Source organism: Lissotriton vulgaris, chromosome 6 (genome assembly GCF_964263255.1).
Source record: "Lissotriton vulgaris chromosome 6, aLisVul1.2, whole genome shotgun sequence".
In the NCBI taxonomy this organism is placed as follows: Eukaryota; Metazoa; Chordata; class Amphibia; order Caudata; family Salamandridae; genus Lissotriton; species Lissotriton vulgaris.
The window spans coordinates 1,253,895,818-1,253,916,972 of record NC_141694.1 but is presented as its reverse complement, the minus strand read 5'-3'; the positions used below and the strand labels follow the sequence as shown (position 1 = coordinate 1,253,916,972).

Below are 21,155 nucleotides of genomic sequence, written 5' to 3'. Positions count from 1 at the left end.
TAATAATAGGTACTACAAACAGCCGCAGTTTCAACCCTTCCCTAATAAAAAAGAGCTTGCTCCAAGCAGCCAATTTAAAGTGCTGAAAGCAAATCAAGGGAGATAAACATGTGAGAGTCAAGCAGTTTTACAGATGTGTAAAAATTCAAACAAATGCAGATAAAAATGTCTAAGAAAAATACGGTATCTGAAGAGGGCCAGTAAACAGAGCTTTGTGTTGTCCATCATAAATCAAACCACAACAGAAATGTGGCAGTGGCAACACTTAGGCAGCATTGGGAAACAATGGCCTTGTGCAGTAAGCAGCATGTAACAATGCAGGACCAGTATGAAGAGCCACATCAGAGAATAGGGCTTTGGGGGGCTTCCAGAGCACACTGGACTGGTTAGGCTCCATTGGGCTGGCATTGGGCTCGTTGGGCTTCGGCTGGGCTAGTTTTGGGCTTGGCAACCAGAGCCCAATGGGCTGGTTGGGCTCCATTGGGCTTGCTTTCGGCTTGTTGGCTTGGACTGGGGTAGTTATGGGCTTGGGGGTTTTATAACCGGTCATCTTGTGTCACAAGCCACCATTTTGGTGTTTGTGACACCACAGTCGGTCAGGGAGGACACTGGACAGTTTATCTTTGTCCCGCCCTCCCTCCCTAGGGAACGAATTTCCAGGCTGGTTTTTGCGGGGTTTGTTGTTGGATAGCTCATTACTTTTTGAGCTAGGTAGTTTTCTTGGGAGCAGCTGCATCGGGGGTGGGGGATTTCGTATTGGTGTTGTCGCTGGAACAAGTGCTGGATTGGTGCACTATGTTTCTTTGGGGCGTTTTTCCTAGGTCAGTTGTGGTATAATGATGTATAGTTACAGTTATGAAAGAACATAAGAAGTTTACCTAGTTAGGTAGTTGTAGAAAGGTTAGGAAATTGCAAGTTGTGTTTATAATTGTTGCAAGGGGGGACATGTTTAGGGGAGGGGGTGGAGGGTAAAGTAGGAAGACATTATTTAGTGAGGTTTTGTTTTGTACGGCACAAGCCAAGGGAACTTGTATGTAAGGTGCACCTGTTTCCAATAAAGCAGCCTTTTTCACACCAACAAGCTAGTCTGTGGTCTGTGCTGCCCCCCTTTTTGGCCCAAACAGCATTATTGGAGAGTGGCGAGTGTGAGAAGTATAATGGCTACATCACGTAGGCAATATATGACCCCATGAAGCATGCAGCAGTCATACCTATCAACACCCTGGGCCAGGTAGAACATGTGGTTTTTAAGCCCCCTAAATTGTAAGCTCCCATGAGTGTATGTCTCCTAAATGTCAATCCAATGTAATGTTATGTTACGTTTTGTTATATACTTTACTAAGCAAATAGGCACTACACAAATATGTTAACATTTTAAATACCATGTCATGTTTTTTAAGGGTTGTCATGTAACAGAATCCTACATGTTGGGAATCAAAGGAAAATCAACACTGTAGAACAACCGAGTCTTAAGTTGTTGCAGAAACCTTTGATGAGAGAAAGTTGTTCTAGAAATCTTTTCTAAGTGATGTGAGACGGAATCAAAAAGCAGGGACACCCAACATTGCCTCTTAAATGCAGAAGAGGAGGCGGAACCAAGGCTGAAAAGTCATATAGTCAGGCAGCATTTCCCTTGAGAAACCGTGGGGACAACCCACACACAGCTTTAGCTTTATGAACAACAAATACAAGTTTAACAAGCATTGGCAATGCAAAGAGGTCTGAGCACCATTTTCATTTTTTTTTTTTTTCATAACAGTATTTATTAGAAGTTCAAGCAGATCAAGTGTACAGTCCTCCAAGAACAGGAGAACACATCAGCAGGCAAAATACAGTAGAATATACGTATAGCTCAAACTTCTGTCTAGCCCCCACCCGCCCCATTATCCCCCCCCACAACTGTAACATTTCCCACTACCCACCCCTTATCCCGCCCTAACCCGATGCACGTGATCACAATCAGCTGCAGTATACATAAGAAAACACGACTAAGTGTCTTGGAGCTATCCAGGCCCTGAGATCTCAATCAGTGGATAGACCATCTTCTGTTTCAGCGGGAGGTTCCAATGTCAGGTCTCTATAGTCCGCCCACCGCTTCCAGATCTTGTAATGTTTCCGAGGGCAGCCCCTGGCCTCAAACACCGGCAATTCCAGCCCCATGAGGAAGTCCAAGCCCGCCTTCCATGCGCAAAGTGGGGGGGCGCGGTCACTCTTCCAGGCCCTCGCCAGATCCCTCTTGGCTACAACAAGGCCTAATAGAAGGAGATGGCGCTTATAGATGTTCCCACCCACTTGATCTAGGACATGAAGAAGACCCAACCTAGGTGTACGAGGTAGGTCTCATTCCAGCACCTCAGATAGGCAGTCCCACACCCCACCCCAGAACCGGACCAGGCTCACACACGACCACACAGTATGCACCAACGTGCCTCTCTCGGCCCCGCAGCGCAGGCAGTCTGGGGAAGCAATAAGGCCCGCCCTCCACAGTCTCTCTCTGGTGTAATAAGCCCGATGCAAGTATTTATATTGTATGAATCGCAACCTCACTGCTATAGCCGTGCCTCGGGGGGACTCCAGCGCCTCCCGCCAGTCATCCTCATCCAACGGACCAACATCCACCTCCCAAGAGGCCTTCAACGACACCAGGGAAGAGGAGCAGTGAATGATCAGTGTTTGGTAGATTTTTGAGACTTTTTTATCCCCTAGGTCTCCCATGAAAAGCTTAGCTTCCACGGGGCTAAAGTCCGGAAGCTGGTCCAGCTCCACCAGACTCGGCGCCAGAGCATGACGAAGCTGTAGATATTTAAAAAACTGGGTCTTGGGCATGTCAAACTCAGCGCAGAGCGCTTCAAAGGATTTAAGGGTAGTCCCGGTAAGTACATGACCAAGCGACGTGATCCCTATGGACTCCCAGCCTCCAAACCCCTGCAATGAGGCCAGCGCAGGGAGCCGTCCGTTGTTCCACAGCGGAGTTTCGGCCGTCAGTCGTCCCCACCAGCCCATGCGACGCAGCGCCTGCCTCCAAATCAGGAAGACCACTTGCGTCACATGTGGCAGTATCTTCCGCCGCCCTGCCGAATACAAGAGTGTATGGAGCGTGGCATCACCCATCAGAAAATGTTCTAGGGCATACGCTGGATCGTCACGGCCACCGTACAACCACTCATTCAAGACTAACAAGTGAGAGGCTTGGTAGTACGACAAGATATCGGACGTCGCGAGACCACCACAGTACGTGGACAAAAAGCAGGTCCGCAGTGCTACCCTAGAAGCACCCCCAGCCCATAAAAACCGGCCTAGCAAGGAATTTACACGCCGGAACCACTGCGGGTCCACTCTGTACGGATGATTTTGCAGCTGGTAGAGCAGTCTAGGGAGGGCAACCATCTTAAAAATAGCAGATCTGCCATAGATATTAAGAGGCATGCGTGACCACGTTTTGACGTCGGATTGAACCCTGTCCCATACCGGCTGTATGTTACGCTCCCAAGCAATAGCGGCAGATTCCGACAGGAAGACTCCTAGATATTTCAGGCCACCAATCGCCACCTGTAGATCCGCTGCCCAAGGAGACACCTCGCGCCGGCCCCCCAGCATCCAGAGAGTCGATTTGCGCGGGTTGAGGTAGAGTCCCGAGACGTCACCGAAAATGCGTAATATCTCCAAAATACGCGGGCCCGAACGATCAAGGTCCGTCAGAAAGAAAAGGACGTCATCTGCATACAGTGCGATCCTATCAGTGAGGCTCGCACTCCATACAAAGCCCCTAAGCTGCGCGTCTATGCGTACCCAGGCAGCCAGCGGCTCCATGACTAGCGCAAAGAGATACGGGGACAGGGGGCACCCTTGCCGGGTCCCCCTAGCAACCGGGAATCTCTCCGAGATGGCTCCCGAGACACGTACCGAGGCCGTGATGCCAGTGTACAACAGTTTGACATATGAGACAAAAACTGGACCCAAGTTGAGGCGCGGTAAGAGAGCAAAGAGGTAAGTCCAGCTGACAGAATCAAACGCTCTGTCAATGTCCGCCAGTAGGAGCGCCGCCCGCTCTTCAGTCGCCCCCATCGCACCCACCGCTACCTGCGCCCGTCTGATGTTGTGCCTTGTCGCTCTGCCCGGCATAAAGCCCGCCTGATCCGGGTGGACCAGATCCGCCACGTATGGGAGAAGACGATTCGCCAACGCCTTAGCCAACAATTTGGCTTCGAAATTAATGAGAGATATCGGGCGATACGACTCGTGTCTGTCAGGGGGCCTGCCCGGTTTCTGGAACACCACAATCTCAGCTTGACGCCAGTCCACCGGCAAGCAACCACACTCCCGAGCTGCCTCCAAAGCCTGCCGATAGCGTGGCCCCAGCTGCAAATGAAATTTTTTGTAAAATTCACTGGGAAAGCCACTTGGTCCGGGCGCCTTACCCGTGTTAAGTTGTCCCAGCGCGTCGCCCAGTTCCTCCGCCGACAGGGGAAGGTCTAGAGCTGCCCTGGCCTCATCTGATACCACCCGGGGGGGAAGGTCAGCTATGAATTTGTCAATTGCCTCCGGTGGGAGACAATCCCGTGAAGCGTATTGTACCTTATAGTAGTCGGCAAAACTCGCCGCAAGCACAGCAGGGTCCGTTATGGCAACCCCTTCCCCGTCCGTCAGGCCCGGCAGAGAGATCGGCTGCAGAGTTTGCTGACACAACCGGTGGAGCATAGTGCATGATTTGTCGCCCCATTGGTACACCCTACTCCGCGTGGCCAGCCAGGCTTGGCGAGCCTCGTCCAGTAGGATCGAAGCATATGTTTGCTGTGCCTGTAGGAGTAGCCTGAGCGCCACATCGCCTGCACCTCCTTTACACTGCCCCTCCAAAGCTCTCACCTGTGCCGTGGCTGCTACAGTGGCCTCCTGACGCTTCCGACGGGCGGCAGCACACCAGGCGATGTCCACCCCACGCAGCGTGGGCTTCATGGCTTCCCAGACCGTCACACTATCCATGCCCTCTGTCGAATTCTCCCTCCAATACTGGGTAATCGCTCCGCGCATGTGTGTCGTATAATCTGCCCGTTGGAGATGCCACGAAGACATCCGCCAACGGAACGGCTGATGCGGTTTACGCAGTGCAATCCGTACTGCAACCGGGGAGTGGTCCGACAGACCCCTAGGTTGAATCACGGCCTGCTTCACCCTATCGAGGAAGGCCCCGGGTACAAACACACAGTCCAAACGGAAGAAAGAGCCATGCACTGCGGACACATACGTGTATTCACGCGACCTGGCATGCAAATGTCGCCATGTATCTACCCAGCCCAACCCATCGATCATCGCTTTCAGACGCGTTGGGGTAGGTGCCACCGCGGCCCCCTGCATTCTCTGCCTGTCCAGACCCACATCCACCACGTCGTTCCAGTCACCCCCTATCACAGCCAGGCATTCCGGGACGTCGGCCCACAATTCAAACAGGCGCTCCGCCAAAGACCATTGCAGGGGAGGGGGAGCATACACACTGCCGAACACCACAGGTTCCACACCAATCATGCCCCTGACAAACACAAACCGACCCTGGGGATCAAGCCAATGGCGTTCATGAGTATAAGACAGTCGTCGGTGAATAAGGACAGCTACCCCTCTCGACCCCCTGGTAAAGCCTGCATGGAACACCTGGGTATAGCCAAATCGTTGTAAACTCAGAACTTTCGTTCCTAACATATGCGTTTCCTGCAACAACATGACATCCGCCGAGTCTCTCTTACCCCAGCGCAGTACCGCTCCCCGTTTAATTTTGTCCAGCATCCCCCTGACATTCCAACTAAGTATTTTCATGGAGCCACTAACAGGCGCCCTCACCGGGGAATCACCCATAGTCTCGGTGGGAGAGCATCTGGAAACCCTCGGACCCAGCCCAAGCACCTTGCATTACAGAAATCACAGCAGCAAAGATCACGTGCATCTCTACCCAACTACCCCGCACCCCCCCCTCCCCGTTCCCCAATACAACATCCCCAACTACCAAACCCCCGCCTATCCCGCCTCCCCCACCCCTATACCTCATGGAACAGTGAAGTACCTGTCGCGGCATGAAGAGCCTCAGGCCCAAAACAGAGCGCCCAAAGCCCCCCGCGCCAATGGATCCCTTCACACTCCCCAACTAACAGTACCTCCCCTTAGGGCCCCCCTCGAACATGAGAGGAGTAGGCCGCCCATGGGTCAGCACCCCGAACCCCATTAAGCACATGTGACCCACCGCTTAAGCGCAGCGGGACAGAACTACAACAGACATTACGCCCTTCCTGTGTCCAGCTATGGCCTAGACCACACCACACCATGCACCCGCCCATCAATCAGTAGTGTTACCCCAATGGCCATCAGCCAAGGCCAGAAACGAAATGTCGCTTAGGAGACAAGAGGGGGGCTCCACGGCTCTCAGGTCCCAGTCCCAGACTGAGCAGTGTCTGACTGTGCACCATCCAGCTGGCCACCCCCGGTTTGGGAGCGTCGCCGTGACCTAGACTTCCTGTGTCTCCTGCTCCTGTTGGATGATTCGCCCCTCTCTTGCGACGACCCACGCGATGCTCCGGAGTTCAGGCCCGGCTGGGCATTCGGTCGGATCCTGACTGTCTCATCTGTCCAGCTAAACACCGCCTCCGGGGTGTCGAAAAAGTGGGTCTTGGAATGAAACACAACCCGCAGACGAGCAGGGTACAACAGTGAATATTGAATTTTCAATCCACGTAACTTGGCTTTCGCATCTTGGAAGGATCGGCGCTGCTGCTGCACCAGCCTGGTATAATCCGGGAAAATCATAATCCTGTGACCCTCGAACGACAAGTCCTCCTTTGCTCTTGCTTCTCGGAGAATAACGTCCCTGTCATGAAAGTTAAGGATCTTGGCGATGACTGGACGTGGTCGCTCTCCGGCCGGCGGTTTCTGCGCCAAGGCCCTATGGGCGCGCTCCACCACAAAGCAGCGTGACAAGACGTCCGGGGGAAGCCAGCTCTCCAACCAGCGTGTCAAGAATACATCCATGGACCCCTTTTCACAATCCTCTGGAAAGCCCACAAAGCGCAGATTATTCCTTCGCGCCCTCCCTTCCGCATCCTCGACACGGAGCGCTAGCCCCTTTTGGATCCTGGCCATGTCCTCCACTTTCTTTTTCAGAGCCACCACATCGTCCTCCACCCCTGTAATCCGAGTTTCGGTTTCGGTGATGCGGGCCACAGCATTGCGGAGATCTTGACGCAGCAGCATGACATCGGCGCCAACCGCCCCAATTTTGGCATCAAGCATGTCTCTGGACTGCGTAATGGCGGCCATCAGGGCCGCATTATCAGGGCCTGTGTTCTGGCCACCGCCGGAGGCCCCGGAGCCTCCACTGGGCCCTGTGAATTTATCAATCGTCCCTTGCTTGGTGGACCCAGTGCCGCCCCCACCTCTCGTCATGGTTAGTGGCAAGGAAAAGGGCCTCACTGCCCCAGCGGTGGGCCCCTCGTCAACAGCAATTCAACAGTATCGTCCACTCGGGGGCCAAGGAGACTCCGTCGGGGCTCAAATGCCGTCCCCAGTGGGCACCCCCAGAACACAGACACCGCAGCTCAGCTCCGGGCAGCAAGCCCCAGCGGGAACGTTCAACAGGATAGTTTCTTCACCAGGTTAGGGCTTCCTGGATCTCAGTCTGGACCTCACCCAGGATCTGCGAGCCAGGACGCGCAGAGGAAGGTCTCAAGAACCGGGGACGTCCAGCCCCGTCGTCTGCCTGGCCACCCCACACCCAACTCGTGTCCCAAAGCAGCAGATGATGCAGGGCAGACACTCGGGTCTTCAGACTGACTAGCCCCGAACACCTCCCGGGTCACAAGTCACAAGTCCCGTCACAGCGTCCCAGCGCCGGTCCACCAGAGGGGAGGAGGAGGGGGGGGGGCCCACTCACAGTTTGTCTCGGGCTATCCGTGGGAGACCTCCACGCACCATCCGGGCAGTAGGCTCGTCCCTCCAGGCACCACCAGCTCCAGCCATCCAAGTCCGACGTGGCGTGCAAATCTCTAGCTCTCCAGCCGCTCCGAGCCCACCTCCCGGTCTAGGAGCCAGGGAGAATACCATCCGGCCGAGGCCCACCAAACTCGAGGCCCCGGCGTCCCCAGGGCCAGGCAAGCTTCAAGGACACTCCAGAGCACCAGTATCCGAGGCAGGCTCCCTCCGTCGTCTCACCGGCCCCAAGCAGTCCCGGGAACAGGCCCGGAGAGGCGCGCCTCAGAGCGCACGGTATGGGCAAAATGCAAGGCCACCGGGCAGTCGGGTGTGGTCCGCGTCCCAGCCCCCCAGGGTCCTCCTGGACGTGGTCAGTGGTCACTGCGCACAGTAGGTGCCACGCCAACCCTAGGAGCCGACCTCTGCGACCCCCAGTCTCTCAGACTCGGTCCGGCCCGGGGTCGCAAAACTCGAGGCCCCGGTCTCCCGGGGTCCGCACAGGCCGCGGTGCCCCCACGCTGTCCCAGGAACACCCCAGGTGTAGCCTCCGACGTTCCAGGTACCCCCAGTGGTCCTCGTGAGCTCCGGCGCCGATGCTGCTGGGTGGGGAATCCCCCGACCGGCCCGACCACTGGCCGTCGGCCCCGGGTCCCGAAAATCGAGGCCCCGGCTCCACTCGTGGACAGTAGGCCGCACCGCGTCGCCGACAATCGCGGGTCACTGGAGCAGCTGATTCAAGCGGGGCGGCACACCGGATAGGTCTCGGTGCCACCCGGAACACTCCCAGTACAGGTAGGGCAGTTTGCAGGGCTCGGGGGCCAGGATAATGATCGGATAACGTGTGGGCCGGCGGGAGCTCCTCTAAGCTGCGACCGCCATCTTCGCCCTCCAAGCCACGCCCCCATTTTTTTTTTTAAATTTTTTTTATTCATCATCATCAAGATTACAATTACATTTTCATTATGTATTTCACAGGGATAAGAAAATCAAATAACATTCATTATTAACTTAATTCTTTTAAAAAGTTTGTAGATTCGTGCTTGCATTTAACAAATTCTATCCATAATAGATCTTACAAATTCAATTTAGTACCTAAAACAAATTATTAGTTATCTTGCTATATGCTTATAACTCCCCCAGCTTTTGCTTCCATGTTATTATTGGAGCCCATATTCGCCTCGCAACCTCCCTTCTTACCCTTCCCTTTTTTTCGTATAGAGATGTTCCAAGGTAAAGATTGCCAGCAACCTAGAAACCCATTGATGTACAGTCGGTGGACTAGAATCTTTCCATAGCGATGCTATACATAGTCTGCTTAATACCATGGCTATATACAAAAACTCATAATGGGGAACAACCATGCCATCCTTAGCAACTCTTAAGATCATAACTTCGTTTGACAATGTTATATTCATTCCCAGTGTTTTCTGAAAGAATTGTTCCATATCCTGTTTATAGCTATCTAACCTGGGACATGAAGCAAACATGTGAATCGTATCAGCTTGGGTAGAGTGACATCTTGGACAAATAATCCCACTTGTTCCGCCCCACTGTGCCACCCTATGGGGAGTATAATACAATTCATACAATGTTTTATATTGCTGTGTTTGCAAATTTGTTGTACTCAGCACCTTATTTGACATTATTAGAGACTTCTCGGCCTCATTCCCAGTCAGCCCTAATTTAGTTCCCAATTTCTCAAACATTTTTTAGAGTCATCCTTCTTAAATTTACATATTTCGACATACAACTGCGATATAGAGCAACCTGACTCCTTTCTCAAGTCTTCCATCAAATCTACTTTTTGCATGTCAGCCTCTCCAGCCCCTCTTTCTTGATAGGACTGACCTGACTTGTAAATATTTATAAAAATCTCTTCGCCTTAAATTATAAAGCCTTTGCGCATTTTCATACGTGATAATTGCCCCTGTCCGACCTACAAGGTCTCCTAAAGTTTTTACCCCTTGCCTGTCCCAATCTTTCATTATGGAATCGTGGAAGATTCCTGGAAACAATGGATTCCCATATAGTGGTGTATAATAGTTTATTCTGCCCAGTTTTAGCTTCTTTTTAAGGATAGACCATATTGTTATGGCAGCCCCCAGGGTCTTAAACCGTACCTTCTTGTAGTAACTTTTCTCATCATATTTGAGAAGCCAGCTGTCCAAATCTGTGACCAGAAGCTCATATACATCCGGAATCATATCCCTCCCTCTCCATTTGTCCGTAATATCTCCCCCCAGCATCCCTCTTATAAATTGTAAAACTGATGCCCAATAATAGGTTTTGAAGTCTGGGAGTGTCAACCCGCCACGTTCTCGGGGCAACGACAAAAATTTCTGGCTACGTCGCGTTCTTCCTCCTGCCCATATAAACCTGTTTGTTACCCCTTCTAGCTCTCTGAACCATTTATTGTCGAATAGTAGGGGAATGGACCTAAAAAGATATAGCACTTTAGGACATTTTTATCAGTTTGCATCGGCCAATTGTAGTCAAATGCAGGTTATTTAATCGGTTAAAGTCAGTTTTAGCCTTGCGTATTATAGGTTCTAAATTCTTCTCTACTATGGTTGTGATATCGGAGGAGATTGAAACCCCTAAATATATCGCAGTCTCAGTGACTCTTTGATCTGCCAACGTTACTTTGTTATTTATTACAACTTGCGTTTTATCTGCGTTTAGCTTATATCCTGATAATCTTCCATATATAGCTGCCTCTGTTTCTATTGCCCGTAATGCAGTTTCAGGATCGCAAGAGGTAACCGCCAAATCGTCCGCGTACCCCAGAATTTTTGTTTCGTGTCCATTCAAGACTATTGGCCGTATGTCTATGTTCTGTTCTATTTTCCTAATAAATGCATCTATATATAGGGCGAAGAGAAGTGGCGAGCAGGGACATCCTTGTCTAGTTCCCTGTCCAATCATTATCTCTTTACTCCATTCGCCCATAATTCTAAGTTTAATTCTTGGATTGACATATAAAGCCCTGATAGCCTTTATAAAGCCACTCCCAAGATTTACCTTCTCTAATACTGCCCATAGGAACCCCCACGAGACCCTATCAAATGCTTTCTCTGCATCTAATAATATTAATGACATAGGATCTCGTGAGGCTGTCGTTCCATCAAACGGGGTGAGCACCATTTTCAGTTATAACCAGACCTATTGAGTTAGACTGGTGGCCTTTCACCTGTACACTGACATAAAGAAAATGGGAATGAAATGCATGTACTGTTATATAGTTCAAACATAGTTAACAACTTTGAAAAGTTGTATTGAGATCACAGTAGTTTTAGGATTTGTCTCATCTTAAAAATACATCAAGATTCCCTGAGTTTATTTATCGAGGCCATAGTTTTTTGCCTGAGCTCTTATCAAGCAAGAGCTTACTCTACTCTGCAGTAGAGATAGAACTCTGCAACTCCTAGATTTCCCACAGTATTCCAGAGAGCTGTGTGCTGAAAAGTCATGCAAGTAACGATCAGAAGTACATGAACACCCTCAGGATATTTTTGTGCGTCACAACAAAGGTTTTTATGAGACCATAGTGATTATTTTTGTCAATTATAAACTGTAGCTGCTCACTAAAATGGCTAAATACCACAAACTTAATTGGTGATAAAAAGTAAAGATTTTATGATGATGATGAATTGGTGATAACTCAGTGTACTGGAGTAATTGTGTCAATGTACGACATTGTTCCACAGAAATAATGCACATCTAAACACAAATCCAGGAGAAATATTTTATCAAGAATGCTGTGCCAGGAGAGATGAGTGACCACCAGGGACACAGAATACCAAAGAGGGATTTCCCTGCATGTTGCGTGGGAATGTAAACCTATTTTTCAATAAGACACTTAGGAGCATATGTACAAGCCCTATAGTCACCAGAGCGTCACTTTTGTGGACGCTACAGTGGCCTAACTTCATTTTCATATTTATAAGGTTTCGCTGAGCCACTCAACGTGGCTTAACGCCATCCTGTAAATATGCCCCTTTCCGCCACAGTGATCTGCTGGCAAACAATTCAAAGAGAACAAGAGACTCAGGGCATATTTACAACAGAATGGAGAAGCATGTTATATTGCTAAAGCCACGCTTCTCCATTCTGAAAACACAGGGATATGCCGTATTTACAAGAATGTGGTGCACCCCTGCGTTTCTCCTAGTGCTGGTGCTGAGTTCAGCTGCCTAGCGCCAATGCACGCACCCTTGTACCATAGTGCATAATGAATGTTAATGATTGTTATGTGCAGGAAGGGAGGCCTTCCTGCAGATAAACACTCATTCATGGGGTTTTGAAACTTCTATGTGTGCTGCTTAATGCAGCAAACATAGAAGTTGCAAAAAGTCTTTTTTTTCAATGATTAAATATGTGCAGGAAGGCTCGCCTTCCTGCACATACACAATCAATTGCATTTTGCTGTTTCTATGTGTGCTGCACAAGGCAGCACATATGGAAACAGCAAAGACGAGGAGAAATAAAGCATTTCTCCACATTGCGCAAGGGTAAGACCAGGTTTTCCCTGGTCTTAATTCTGGCGCTGCCTCTTATTTATATGAAAAACAACAATCCCAGGCAATATGTGACAAAAGCAATGTGAAGAGAAAGTTCAAGAAAAAATTATTAAAAAATCATACATTTTAATTATTTCAGCAAATGATGTTGACATTTAAAAACAGCAGTCGATGATTTTCATTAAAAAATGTTAAATTCATTGCAAAATCAACAATTTGGTACAAATAACCATGGTTTCTTCGACGCGCATTTCGACACTGGAGGTGTCTTTGTCAGGAAATAACCATCAAGCACAAAAATTTCCAAAATCCAAGGCAGTAGAGCAACCTACGGTTCTTGAGATTATTGTCGCTCAAGCATATAGCTTTAGAGCAAAAATGTTGTTGTGGGGTGTAATGCTTCAGAAATGTGGTTGAATATTTAAAAGGGGCAATCGTTGTTTGGAGAGACCTATCCGTGTCGCTTACAAACGAACACTGAGTGTGTGTTCATTAGTTACGAAAACGAGCACTACCCTATTTCTCACCCATACCTCTATCAATAGCTTTAATCTACATATACTTACCTCCTTTATGCATCTATATACTTTCAATGTACTTATGGATCTATATATTTATCACTTTCCTCTAATTTAGCATTTCCAATGCACTACCCTATTTCTCAGCCTACACTTCTCTCAATATATCTTCTAGCCCAACTTTCTGACTCATCTCAAACTTCTTTCTACTACTCTTTCCAATGCACTACCTTATCTCTCACCCTATAAATCTATCAATATATCCTCTACATCCACTCTCTCATTTATCCCAAACCCCATATACCACTACTATGATCCCCAAAATAACCCTTTCTAGACTCTCTCCTACTCTACCCCTCCTTGCATCATCTGACACCTCTTTTACTATACCGATCCCCCAAAACAAACCTTTCTAAACTCTTCCCTCTGACTCTTCCCCTCCAAAAGCCCTTTTTACTCATCCAAAAGCCTCCTCCTACTGCTATGACCAAAAACAAAAGAAGAAGAAAAAAACCTTCACTCTTCTATCTCTCCGCTATCCTGTTCAATCAAAATAACAGACTAACATGTTCGCTGCTCAAATTTCATAACCACTATACTAATTTACCACTAATCCTTTATGGGTTCTAGAATAGTGTGCTACTCTGCAATAAAGCGTATCAACACCCCATCAGGGTTACAAGTGCTATAAAAATGCAAACCTTTTCCCCTTTTTAACCCCTCCCCAACCCTTCTCAATCCAAATAACTGACTAACATATCCACCACTCAAATTAATTTCCTGTTTCACCATACTAACTTTCAACACTAATCCTTATGGGTTCCAGAGTAGCATGCCACTTGTCAAAAAAGTGCTTCAAAACCGCATCAGGGGTAACAGGTGCTATATGAATGCAAACCTTTCTTCCCCTTCTATCGCTCAGCTATCCTTCACACAGCAAATAACTGAGTAATATCCACCACTCAAATTACTTTCATATTTCACAATACTAATTCACCACTAATCCTTTATGGGTTTCAGGAGTAGCATGCTTCAACACCCCATCAGGAGTAACAAGCGCTATATAAATATAAACCCCTTTTTCCTCTTCTATCCTTCTGCTATTCTTCCGAAAACAAATAACTGCTTAACCTATCCACCACTTAAAATTTACTTGCATGTTTCACGATACTAATTCAACACTAATCCTCTATGGGTCCCGGAGTAGCGTGCTACTCGTCGAAAAAGTGCTTTGACGCCTCATCAAGGTAGTAAGCGCTATACAAATGCAATTACAATACAATGCAATAGGCACATGGCCAAGTTGAAACGTTGGCAATGCATTAAATAGGCGCTTGCTTCTGCACTGAAACATCACAGTCTTGTATGGAGGGGCCTTAGGTTCCCTAAGGCAGCCCCTCCTGAAAAGAGGGCTCTCAAAAGCCATATAATAAAGTCAGAATAAAAAAGCCAAACTCTGAACACTGCAAGTGTTTGCAGTTTAAAAAAATTACTGAGCAAAGCAATTGACACTTTACCCCTCAATCAACCACTCACAAGATCTCGCGCAGCTTTATGCACTCCATAATGATGGCAGCAGTAAAAGAGCAAAACAAAAGAGTTTTTTTTAAAACACTCTCCAAAACAATTTCGAACAGCAGGAAATATAAACAAACACAAAATGCATTGGACTGACAAACATTTCATCAGGCCAATACTTAAAGGAAGCTCTCCCACACAGGCAAAGGGCTGTCCCAGAATCCCTCTTTAGTTGCCATATGGTGTGTTGACACTGTTACTCCTTTCAGCTTTCATCCATGTATCAGTTGGTATCCCAAACACAAAGAAACCTGCCTTGTAATACCTGCATGGTCAAGAGAGTACTCATAAAAGCATTTCACACTCACGCTCTCGAGCTTTTTCCATAACATTAATGCACCATAGAAACTCTAGCAAACTATTCAGTTTGTCTCTCTACATAACCCTTGTGCTAACCGGGAAATTGGCACTCTAAATAAAACAAATTAGGCATCTTAGATCCTGATAAGCATGTTGTAAACTGCTGTCCCTTTCCCTAAAGGTTAACATGTGGCACAGGCTCTCTGGAGACACAGCCTTATGCTACTTACCTCAATACCAGACGCTTGAGCTCCTGCATCCAGTAGTTCACTTTGAGTTGTCTCTAGAGAGAGGCAAAAATATTTAAAATGAGCAATTACTTTTCTAACCAGATGGTAGGCCCTTGATCTATCAGATTGTTTTATTGAATTATTGTCTTTGGTTTCAGATCATCACCAATTATAGGGTTTAATGTAAAACAATCTATGAACAATAAATGGAAATGTTTCCCACCTGTTCACAATAACTCTAATATTCATACTATGTAAATGTCTTCTGTGTTTACTATAAGACACAGTAGCTCGTGGGACCTGGAATAGCAGTGCAACAAGATGAGTGTCATAAAGATGCGGCATGCATCCAGAGAAGTGTCTTCTCCCTATTGCTCCCTAGTCTTTTTAAACCCTTCCATGCTGATGACGGCTGGGAGCCGTCATGCACACAGTGCTCGTGTGCTGATGACGGCTCCCAGCCGTCATGACCACGCCCGCGATCCGAATGTGCCGCATAGGAGCGGAATTCTGGCCGCGGGCAAGGGGTTAAAGAGATCACCGCCTAATTCACTGTCGGAATATTACAAAGAGCATATTTGCTGGCCAAACAAACCTAGAGGTAGAGATCAGTAGCATGATAAGAAACCCTCAAAAAGAAAAGAGGAGGGCCAGAATACTCACCAACAGGGGTTGGAAACACAAGGGCAGCGAGTGCTGATCAAGCCAAGAGGCTGCATCGGAAATCAGTTTGTAAACCAGAAGCCATCCTTTCAGGAACATCACCAGCGAGGGCAGATCCATACATAGCAAGATTTCTTTCAGTTCTCAAAGTCGAGAACCTAAGGTACATTCTAGAGACAACCTCTTGCTAGGACAATTGGACCTAGACCTACAGAAATGTTTTAGCAACTGTTTGAACTGAAAAACATCCTGTTAGTCAGTTTTCTGGTATTCAAATCTAGATCATTTCCTGCTTGGTAGTCTATGCCTATTCTATGGTTCCAAAAGTTTCAAAAACATTGGACACTCCATCTGGAAAAAATAATTCAATCATGATGAAGCCGTGCGCAATAATAAATCATATTAACATAACATAGCCTAAGCCTATTGCTTGATGTTCACAAATATATTGCCAAGATGCAAAACATGAGTATTGAGGCCTGTAACCAGGATGCTCGTTGGCAGGGTAAAATCTACGTTTAAACTGAGGTGCAGGTAAATAGGAATCCAAAGACTGGGTCGACGAGGCTAGAGGTGAAGAATAAAGTTTGTAAATTTAGGCTTCCCAGATCTATTCCAGACTGCCAACAAAAATCAGATTTTGGTCTCTAAATGCAGGCTGATAAACCATAGCAGTCCAAAGCCCTCCCTTGTCATAAGTTTTTGAGAATATGTTCACCATCATCACATTTGACAAAGTACTACAAATAAAGATTTACTTTTTGTATTGCACTGAATTTTGGCAATCACTTTCCTGTTTAGCATCAAAACTACTTTTGATGGAAATCATACTTGTTAAAAAATACAACAGATAAAGTAAAGAGTAAGGCAGTGAAGGTAATAGCAGAGAATGTATGGGCACGTGCATGAGAAGAGGAGACATGAACAAAGGAGGTGTCTATAAACAGCCTCTGTGGGAGGGATTGTGTAGGAACATGGGCAGTTTGCAGGCAAGAGGAAAGAATGGATGAGAAAAAAGAAAGATGTATGGCCACAGGGTGTGAGGAGGTGATTAATGTTTACTGATGAGGCATGGCAGAGGAAACCGAGACAGAAAATAACTACAGCAGCGTGAGTAGACGATGCATCGACAGAGAAAACATTTAAATGGTTCTGAGGAAAGTTATGAGTAACAGAATGAGCCTGGAGACAAGAGCAAAGGTTATGTTCAGAGGATCCATGGACAGTGGAGATGCACTCATGTGATTTATCAGCAAGGCAGGGATAGAAACTGGCAATAGCAGTGGTAAGGGCATGGGTGGAACTAGCAATGCACAAGCAGAAGCAGCATTGGCAAAGGAGGCAATATAGAGATATGTGAGGAGGGCACAGCCAGAAGCAAAGGTGAATAGTACAAGACAATAACCAATGAACAAGTTCGCTCTTTCAATTACAGTTACATTTTTAGACTAAAAAATGTTTTTGTACTTGTATAGCGCACAGCTACCCGCAGTGGGTTTCCCGGCGCTTGCTTAGGGAACCCGTCCTGGTATTCCCCTGCGAGATAACCCATTACTGGCCATCCCCAAGGTGAAAGCCAGGCATCCCGCTGCGAGGGGCCGTTGTGGAGATTAAGCAAGCTATTGCCCAGAGTTACAGAGTGGGACTCCATGATTGGAATAGGCACCAAGGCGAGAATTGTCAGGTCCGGGGAAATTTGAGCCCAAGACCCACTGAGGCGGGGAATTGAACCCTGGTCCGGGCCAGACCTCTGCATCAAGGTCTGCCGCTCCAACCACTTGAGCCACACTTCTCCACAAAAATAAATGGGGTTTGAGGATTTACCAATCCTGTACTCACCAAGCAGGAGGAGTAGCTCATTTGCTGTCTGTTTAGCTGCTTGCCCTTTGTGAGACAGAGGTTCCTGGGCAGAGAGCTGCCAAAGAAAAGAAGACCATATTTAGTGAGGGGGCGATTATCATTTGTGATTTCACATACTGTAATCGGCAGAACAAGAGGATCTCTGATACTGTGGATAAAAGAGCTGTGTGTAGTTAAGATCTTCCTCACAATCCCAGCTCTCTTTCAGGAGCCGAAATGCGTATTTATTATCCCAAATATTTTGGTAACTCTGGGTCCAAGTTGTTATTCTCATTCTAGGGAAAACTCAGGATAGCCAGCATTTGAAGCGGGATAACATTCAAGAATTATAGATTCCAGGACCCGGTGTCCTCAAACCAATTTTCAGCCAGCTCATAATGAGGCCACAGTGGAAAATAGAAGGCAGCTGAGGGGCTGATGCTTAAACAAATGAGAAACCCAATCATTACGTTGGGCGATCAAAGGGTTTGAGATATCAAAAACACTACCCCTGAGCATTTTGGTGAAAATACATCTGTGAGTGTGATGTGTGTGTGCCACTGTTTTTTAAAAGCTGATCTCAGGCAATAGCGGTACAAAAGGGAGTGGTGATGGACGGAGCATCTGAATCAATCAAACACTCACACCCAGTCAAAAGATCTGGCTTTAATCCATCACCGTTCTTTAGCCCACTCTGCCACCCCAGTTCAGACATGGCCATATGCAAATCAGTCTGACCCTGTGCCTCATGCGAACAGTCCAGCCCGAACTGCCAAGCCATGCCTTCCTTGGACCGGAAACAAGCTTCCGAGGACCGGTTTCTGGCATTTCAGCCGTCTTCAGCCTGGCTTGCTTGAATCCAGTGGCAAAGTGAGCAAGGGACTCACGTCTGAGCATACCCTGCCAACTTATGGCGAACAAAGCGGTACAAAAGGGGGTGGTGATGGACGGAGCATCTGAACCAATCAAACACTCACACCCAGTCCACAGATCTGGGTTTGATCCATCACCGTTCTTTAGCCCACTCTGCCACCCCAGTTCTGAGTGGGCTAAAGAACGGTGATGGATTAAACCCAGATCAGTTGACTGAGGGTGAGTGCTTGTATTGTCAATGCTCCGTCCATCATTTCCTTTGGTTTTTCTTTGTTTGCCATAAGTGTGGCAGGGTATGCTCAGACGTGAGTCCCTTGCTCACTTTGCCACTGGAGTCAAGCAAGCCGGGCTGAAGACGGCTGAAATGCCAGAAACCGGTCCTCGGTAGCTTGTTTCCGGTCCAGGGAAGGCATGGCTTGGCAGTTCGGGCTGGACTGTTCCCATGAGGCACAGGGTCAGTTCGATTTGCACGTGGCCATGTCTGAACTGGGGTGGCAGAGTGGGCTAAAGAACGGTGATGGATTAAACCCAGATCAGTTGACTGGGGCTGAGGGCTTTTATTGTCAACGCTCCGTCCATCGTTTCCTTTGGTTTTCCTTTGTTCGCCATAAGTTGGCAGGGTATGCTCAGAAGTGAGTCCCTTGCTCACTTTGCCACTGGATTGAAGCAAGCCGGGCTGATGACGGCTGAAATGCCAGAAACCGGTCCTCGGTAGCTTGTTTCCGGTCCAGGGAAGGCATGGCTTGGCAGTTCGGGCTGGACTGTTCCTAAGAGGCACAGGGTCAGACTGATTTGCACATGGCCATGTCTGATCTGGGGTGGCAGAGTGGGCTAAAGAACGGTGATGGATTAAACCCATATCAGTTGACTGGGGGTGAGTGCTTGTATTGTCAACGCTCCGTCCATCATTTCCTTTGATTTCCTTTGTTCGCCATAAGTTGGCATGGTATGCTCAGACTTGAGTCCCTTGCTCACTTTGCCACTGGATTCAAGCAAGCCGGGCTGAAGACAGCTGAAATGCCAGAAACCGGTCCTCGGTAGCTTGTTTCCGGCCCAGGGAAGGCATGGCATGGCAGTTCGGGCTGGACTGTTCCCATGAGGCACAGGGTCAGATTAATTTGCACATGGCCATGTCTGAACTGGGAAGGCATAGTGGGCTAAAGAACGGTGATGGATTTAACCCAGATCAGTTGACTGGGGGTGAGTGCTTGTATTGTCAACGCTCCGTCCATCATTTCCTTTGGTCTTTCTTTGTTCGCCATAAGTTGGCAGGGTATGCTCAGATGTGAGTCCCTTGCTCACTTTGCCACTGGATTCAAGCAAGCCGGGCTGAAGACGGCTGAAATGCCAGAAACCGGTCCTCGGTAGCTTGTTTCCGGTCCAGGGAAGGCATGGCTTGGCAGTTCGGGCTGAACTGTTCCCATGAGGCACAGGGTCAGACTGATTTGTACATGGCCATGTCTGAACTGGGGTGGCAGAGTAGGCTAAAGAACGGTGATGGATTAAACCCAGATCCGTTGACTGGGGGTGAGTGCTTGTATTGTCAACGCTCCGTCCATCATTTCCTTTGGTTTTTAAAGAGAATGGGTGGCATTTTCAGCCTTCTGTGATAAAGATAACAGGGGACTTTATTTTAGTGCTCTCTCATGAGAGGTGTCAGTGAATGGGCAGGAGTGGAATCCACATCTCTACTATCTAATCAGGATTTGTGTCCATCACACGAGCTGATCATCTTTATTGTTCAGAAGATACAGTGATTTCATGATAGAAGAGTCTACTCAAAAAATCTCCTACCATATTGTGCAGTGCTGCAAACCCTTCCGGTAAAGAAGCCTCCTTGCAAGCTTTTGTGACACCAGCTCTAAGGAAATGTTCGAGAGGCTGAATGGAAAAGAACATGAAATTAGTAAGGGAGAAGCCTTTAGAAAGAGATCACTCATCCATATGGCTTTCAATTTCATTTATCACATTCATTTCCAACTATTTTAAATGATTACTGCACATAAACAACAGATCTTGACCAACTAAGCAACGAAATCACAGCCATCTGACACCTCTTGGGACATGGCCCTTCCTAGTGATGAATAATCATCACTTTAAAATGTGAGGAAAGGATCAAGCTCCATCTTCAGCTAAAGAACTTCAAGGCAGTCAAGGGGATTGAAGTAATCAAGATCCTTGTAACGGACAGGCGATCCACACTCTCAAGGGGGTCAGTGGTTGACTGGGGAGAGGTGATCAGTATCACCACAAAGGAAGACGTGATCAGAAGCTTTACAGGGTGAGAATCCTCAAGAGGTAGGAGAGTATTATCTTCTGTTGCAAGTGAAGTTCAGGATCCCAAGAGATTTGATGCAAATACCCAAAAGGGAGAGGAGAGGTGATCAGAATTCTCAGAGAGGAGAGTTGATAAGAATCTTAAGATAGAAGTTGTTGATGAGGCTGCTCTTGGGAGGAGGGTGACATTGGAATGTACAAAGTGTATATGGTAAGTTCCCAAGCTTTTAGATGTTTTCTATAGGACATTTATGAGGCACATGTGAACTATTAAGAAAACATACAAGGACAGTTTAAAAAAAATGTGAAAACCTTTTCCAAAGTATATAAACCAACTCATGAAAAATAAGGTAGGTGTTCGTCGAACGATGGAGGTTAAAGGGAAGAAGTGATCTGGATCCCTAGAAGGG

At 47.7% G+C, this 21,155-nt stretch overlaps 1 protein-coding gene across 1 annotated transcript in view; it reads right to left on the bottom strand.

Moving 5' to 3' along the window:
- The window catches only part of LOC147708714 (uncharacterized), a 260,037-nt gene that overhangs the window by 221,599 nt on the left and 17,283 nt on the right, over positions 1–21,155 (bottom strand). The window contains exons 5-7 of the mRNA XM_086925764.1: positions 20,263–20,349; positions 17,596–17,671; positions 15,094–15,146 (exon numbers count right to left, since the gene is read on the bottom strand). Of these exons, the coding sequence (XP_086781890.1) occupies positions 15,094–15,146; positions 17,596–17,671; positions 20,263–20,349 (216 nt within the window). The remainder of the gene's footprint in view (positions 1–15,093; positions 15,147–17,595; positions 17,672–20,262; positions 20,350–21,155) is intronic.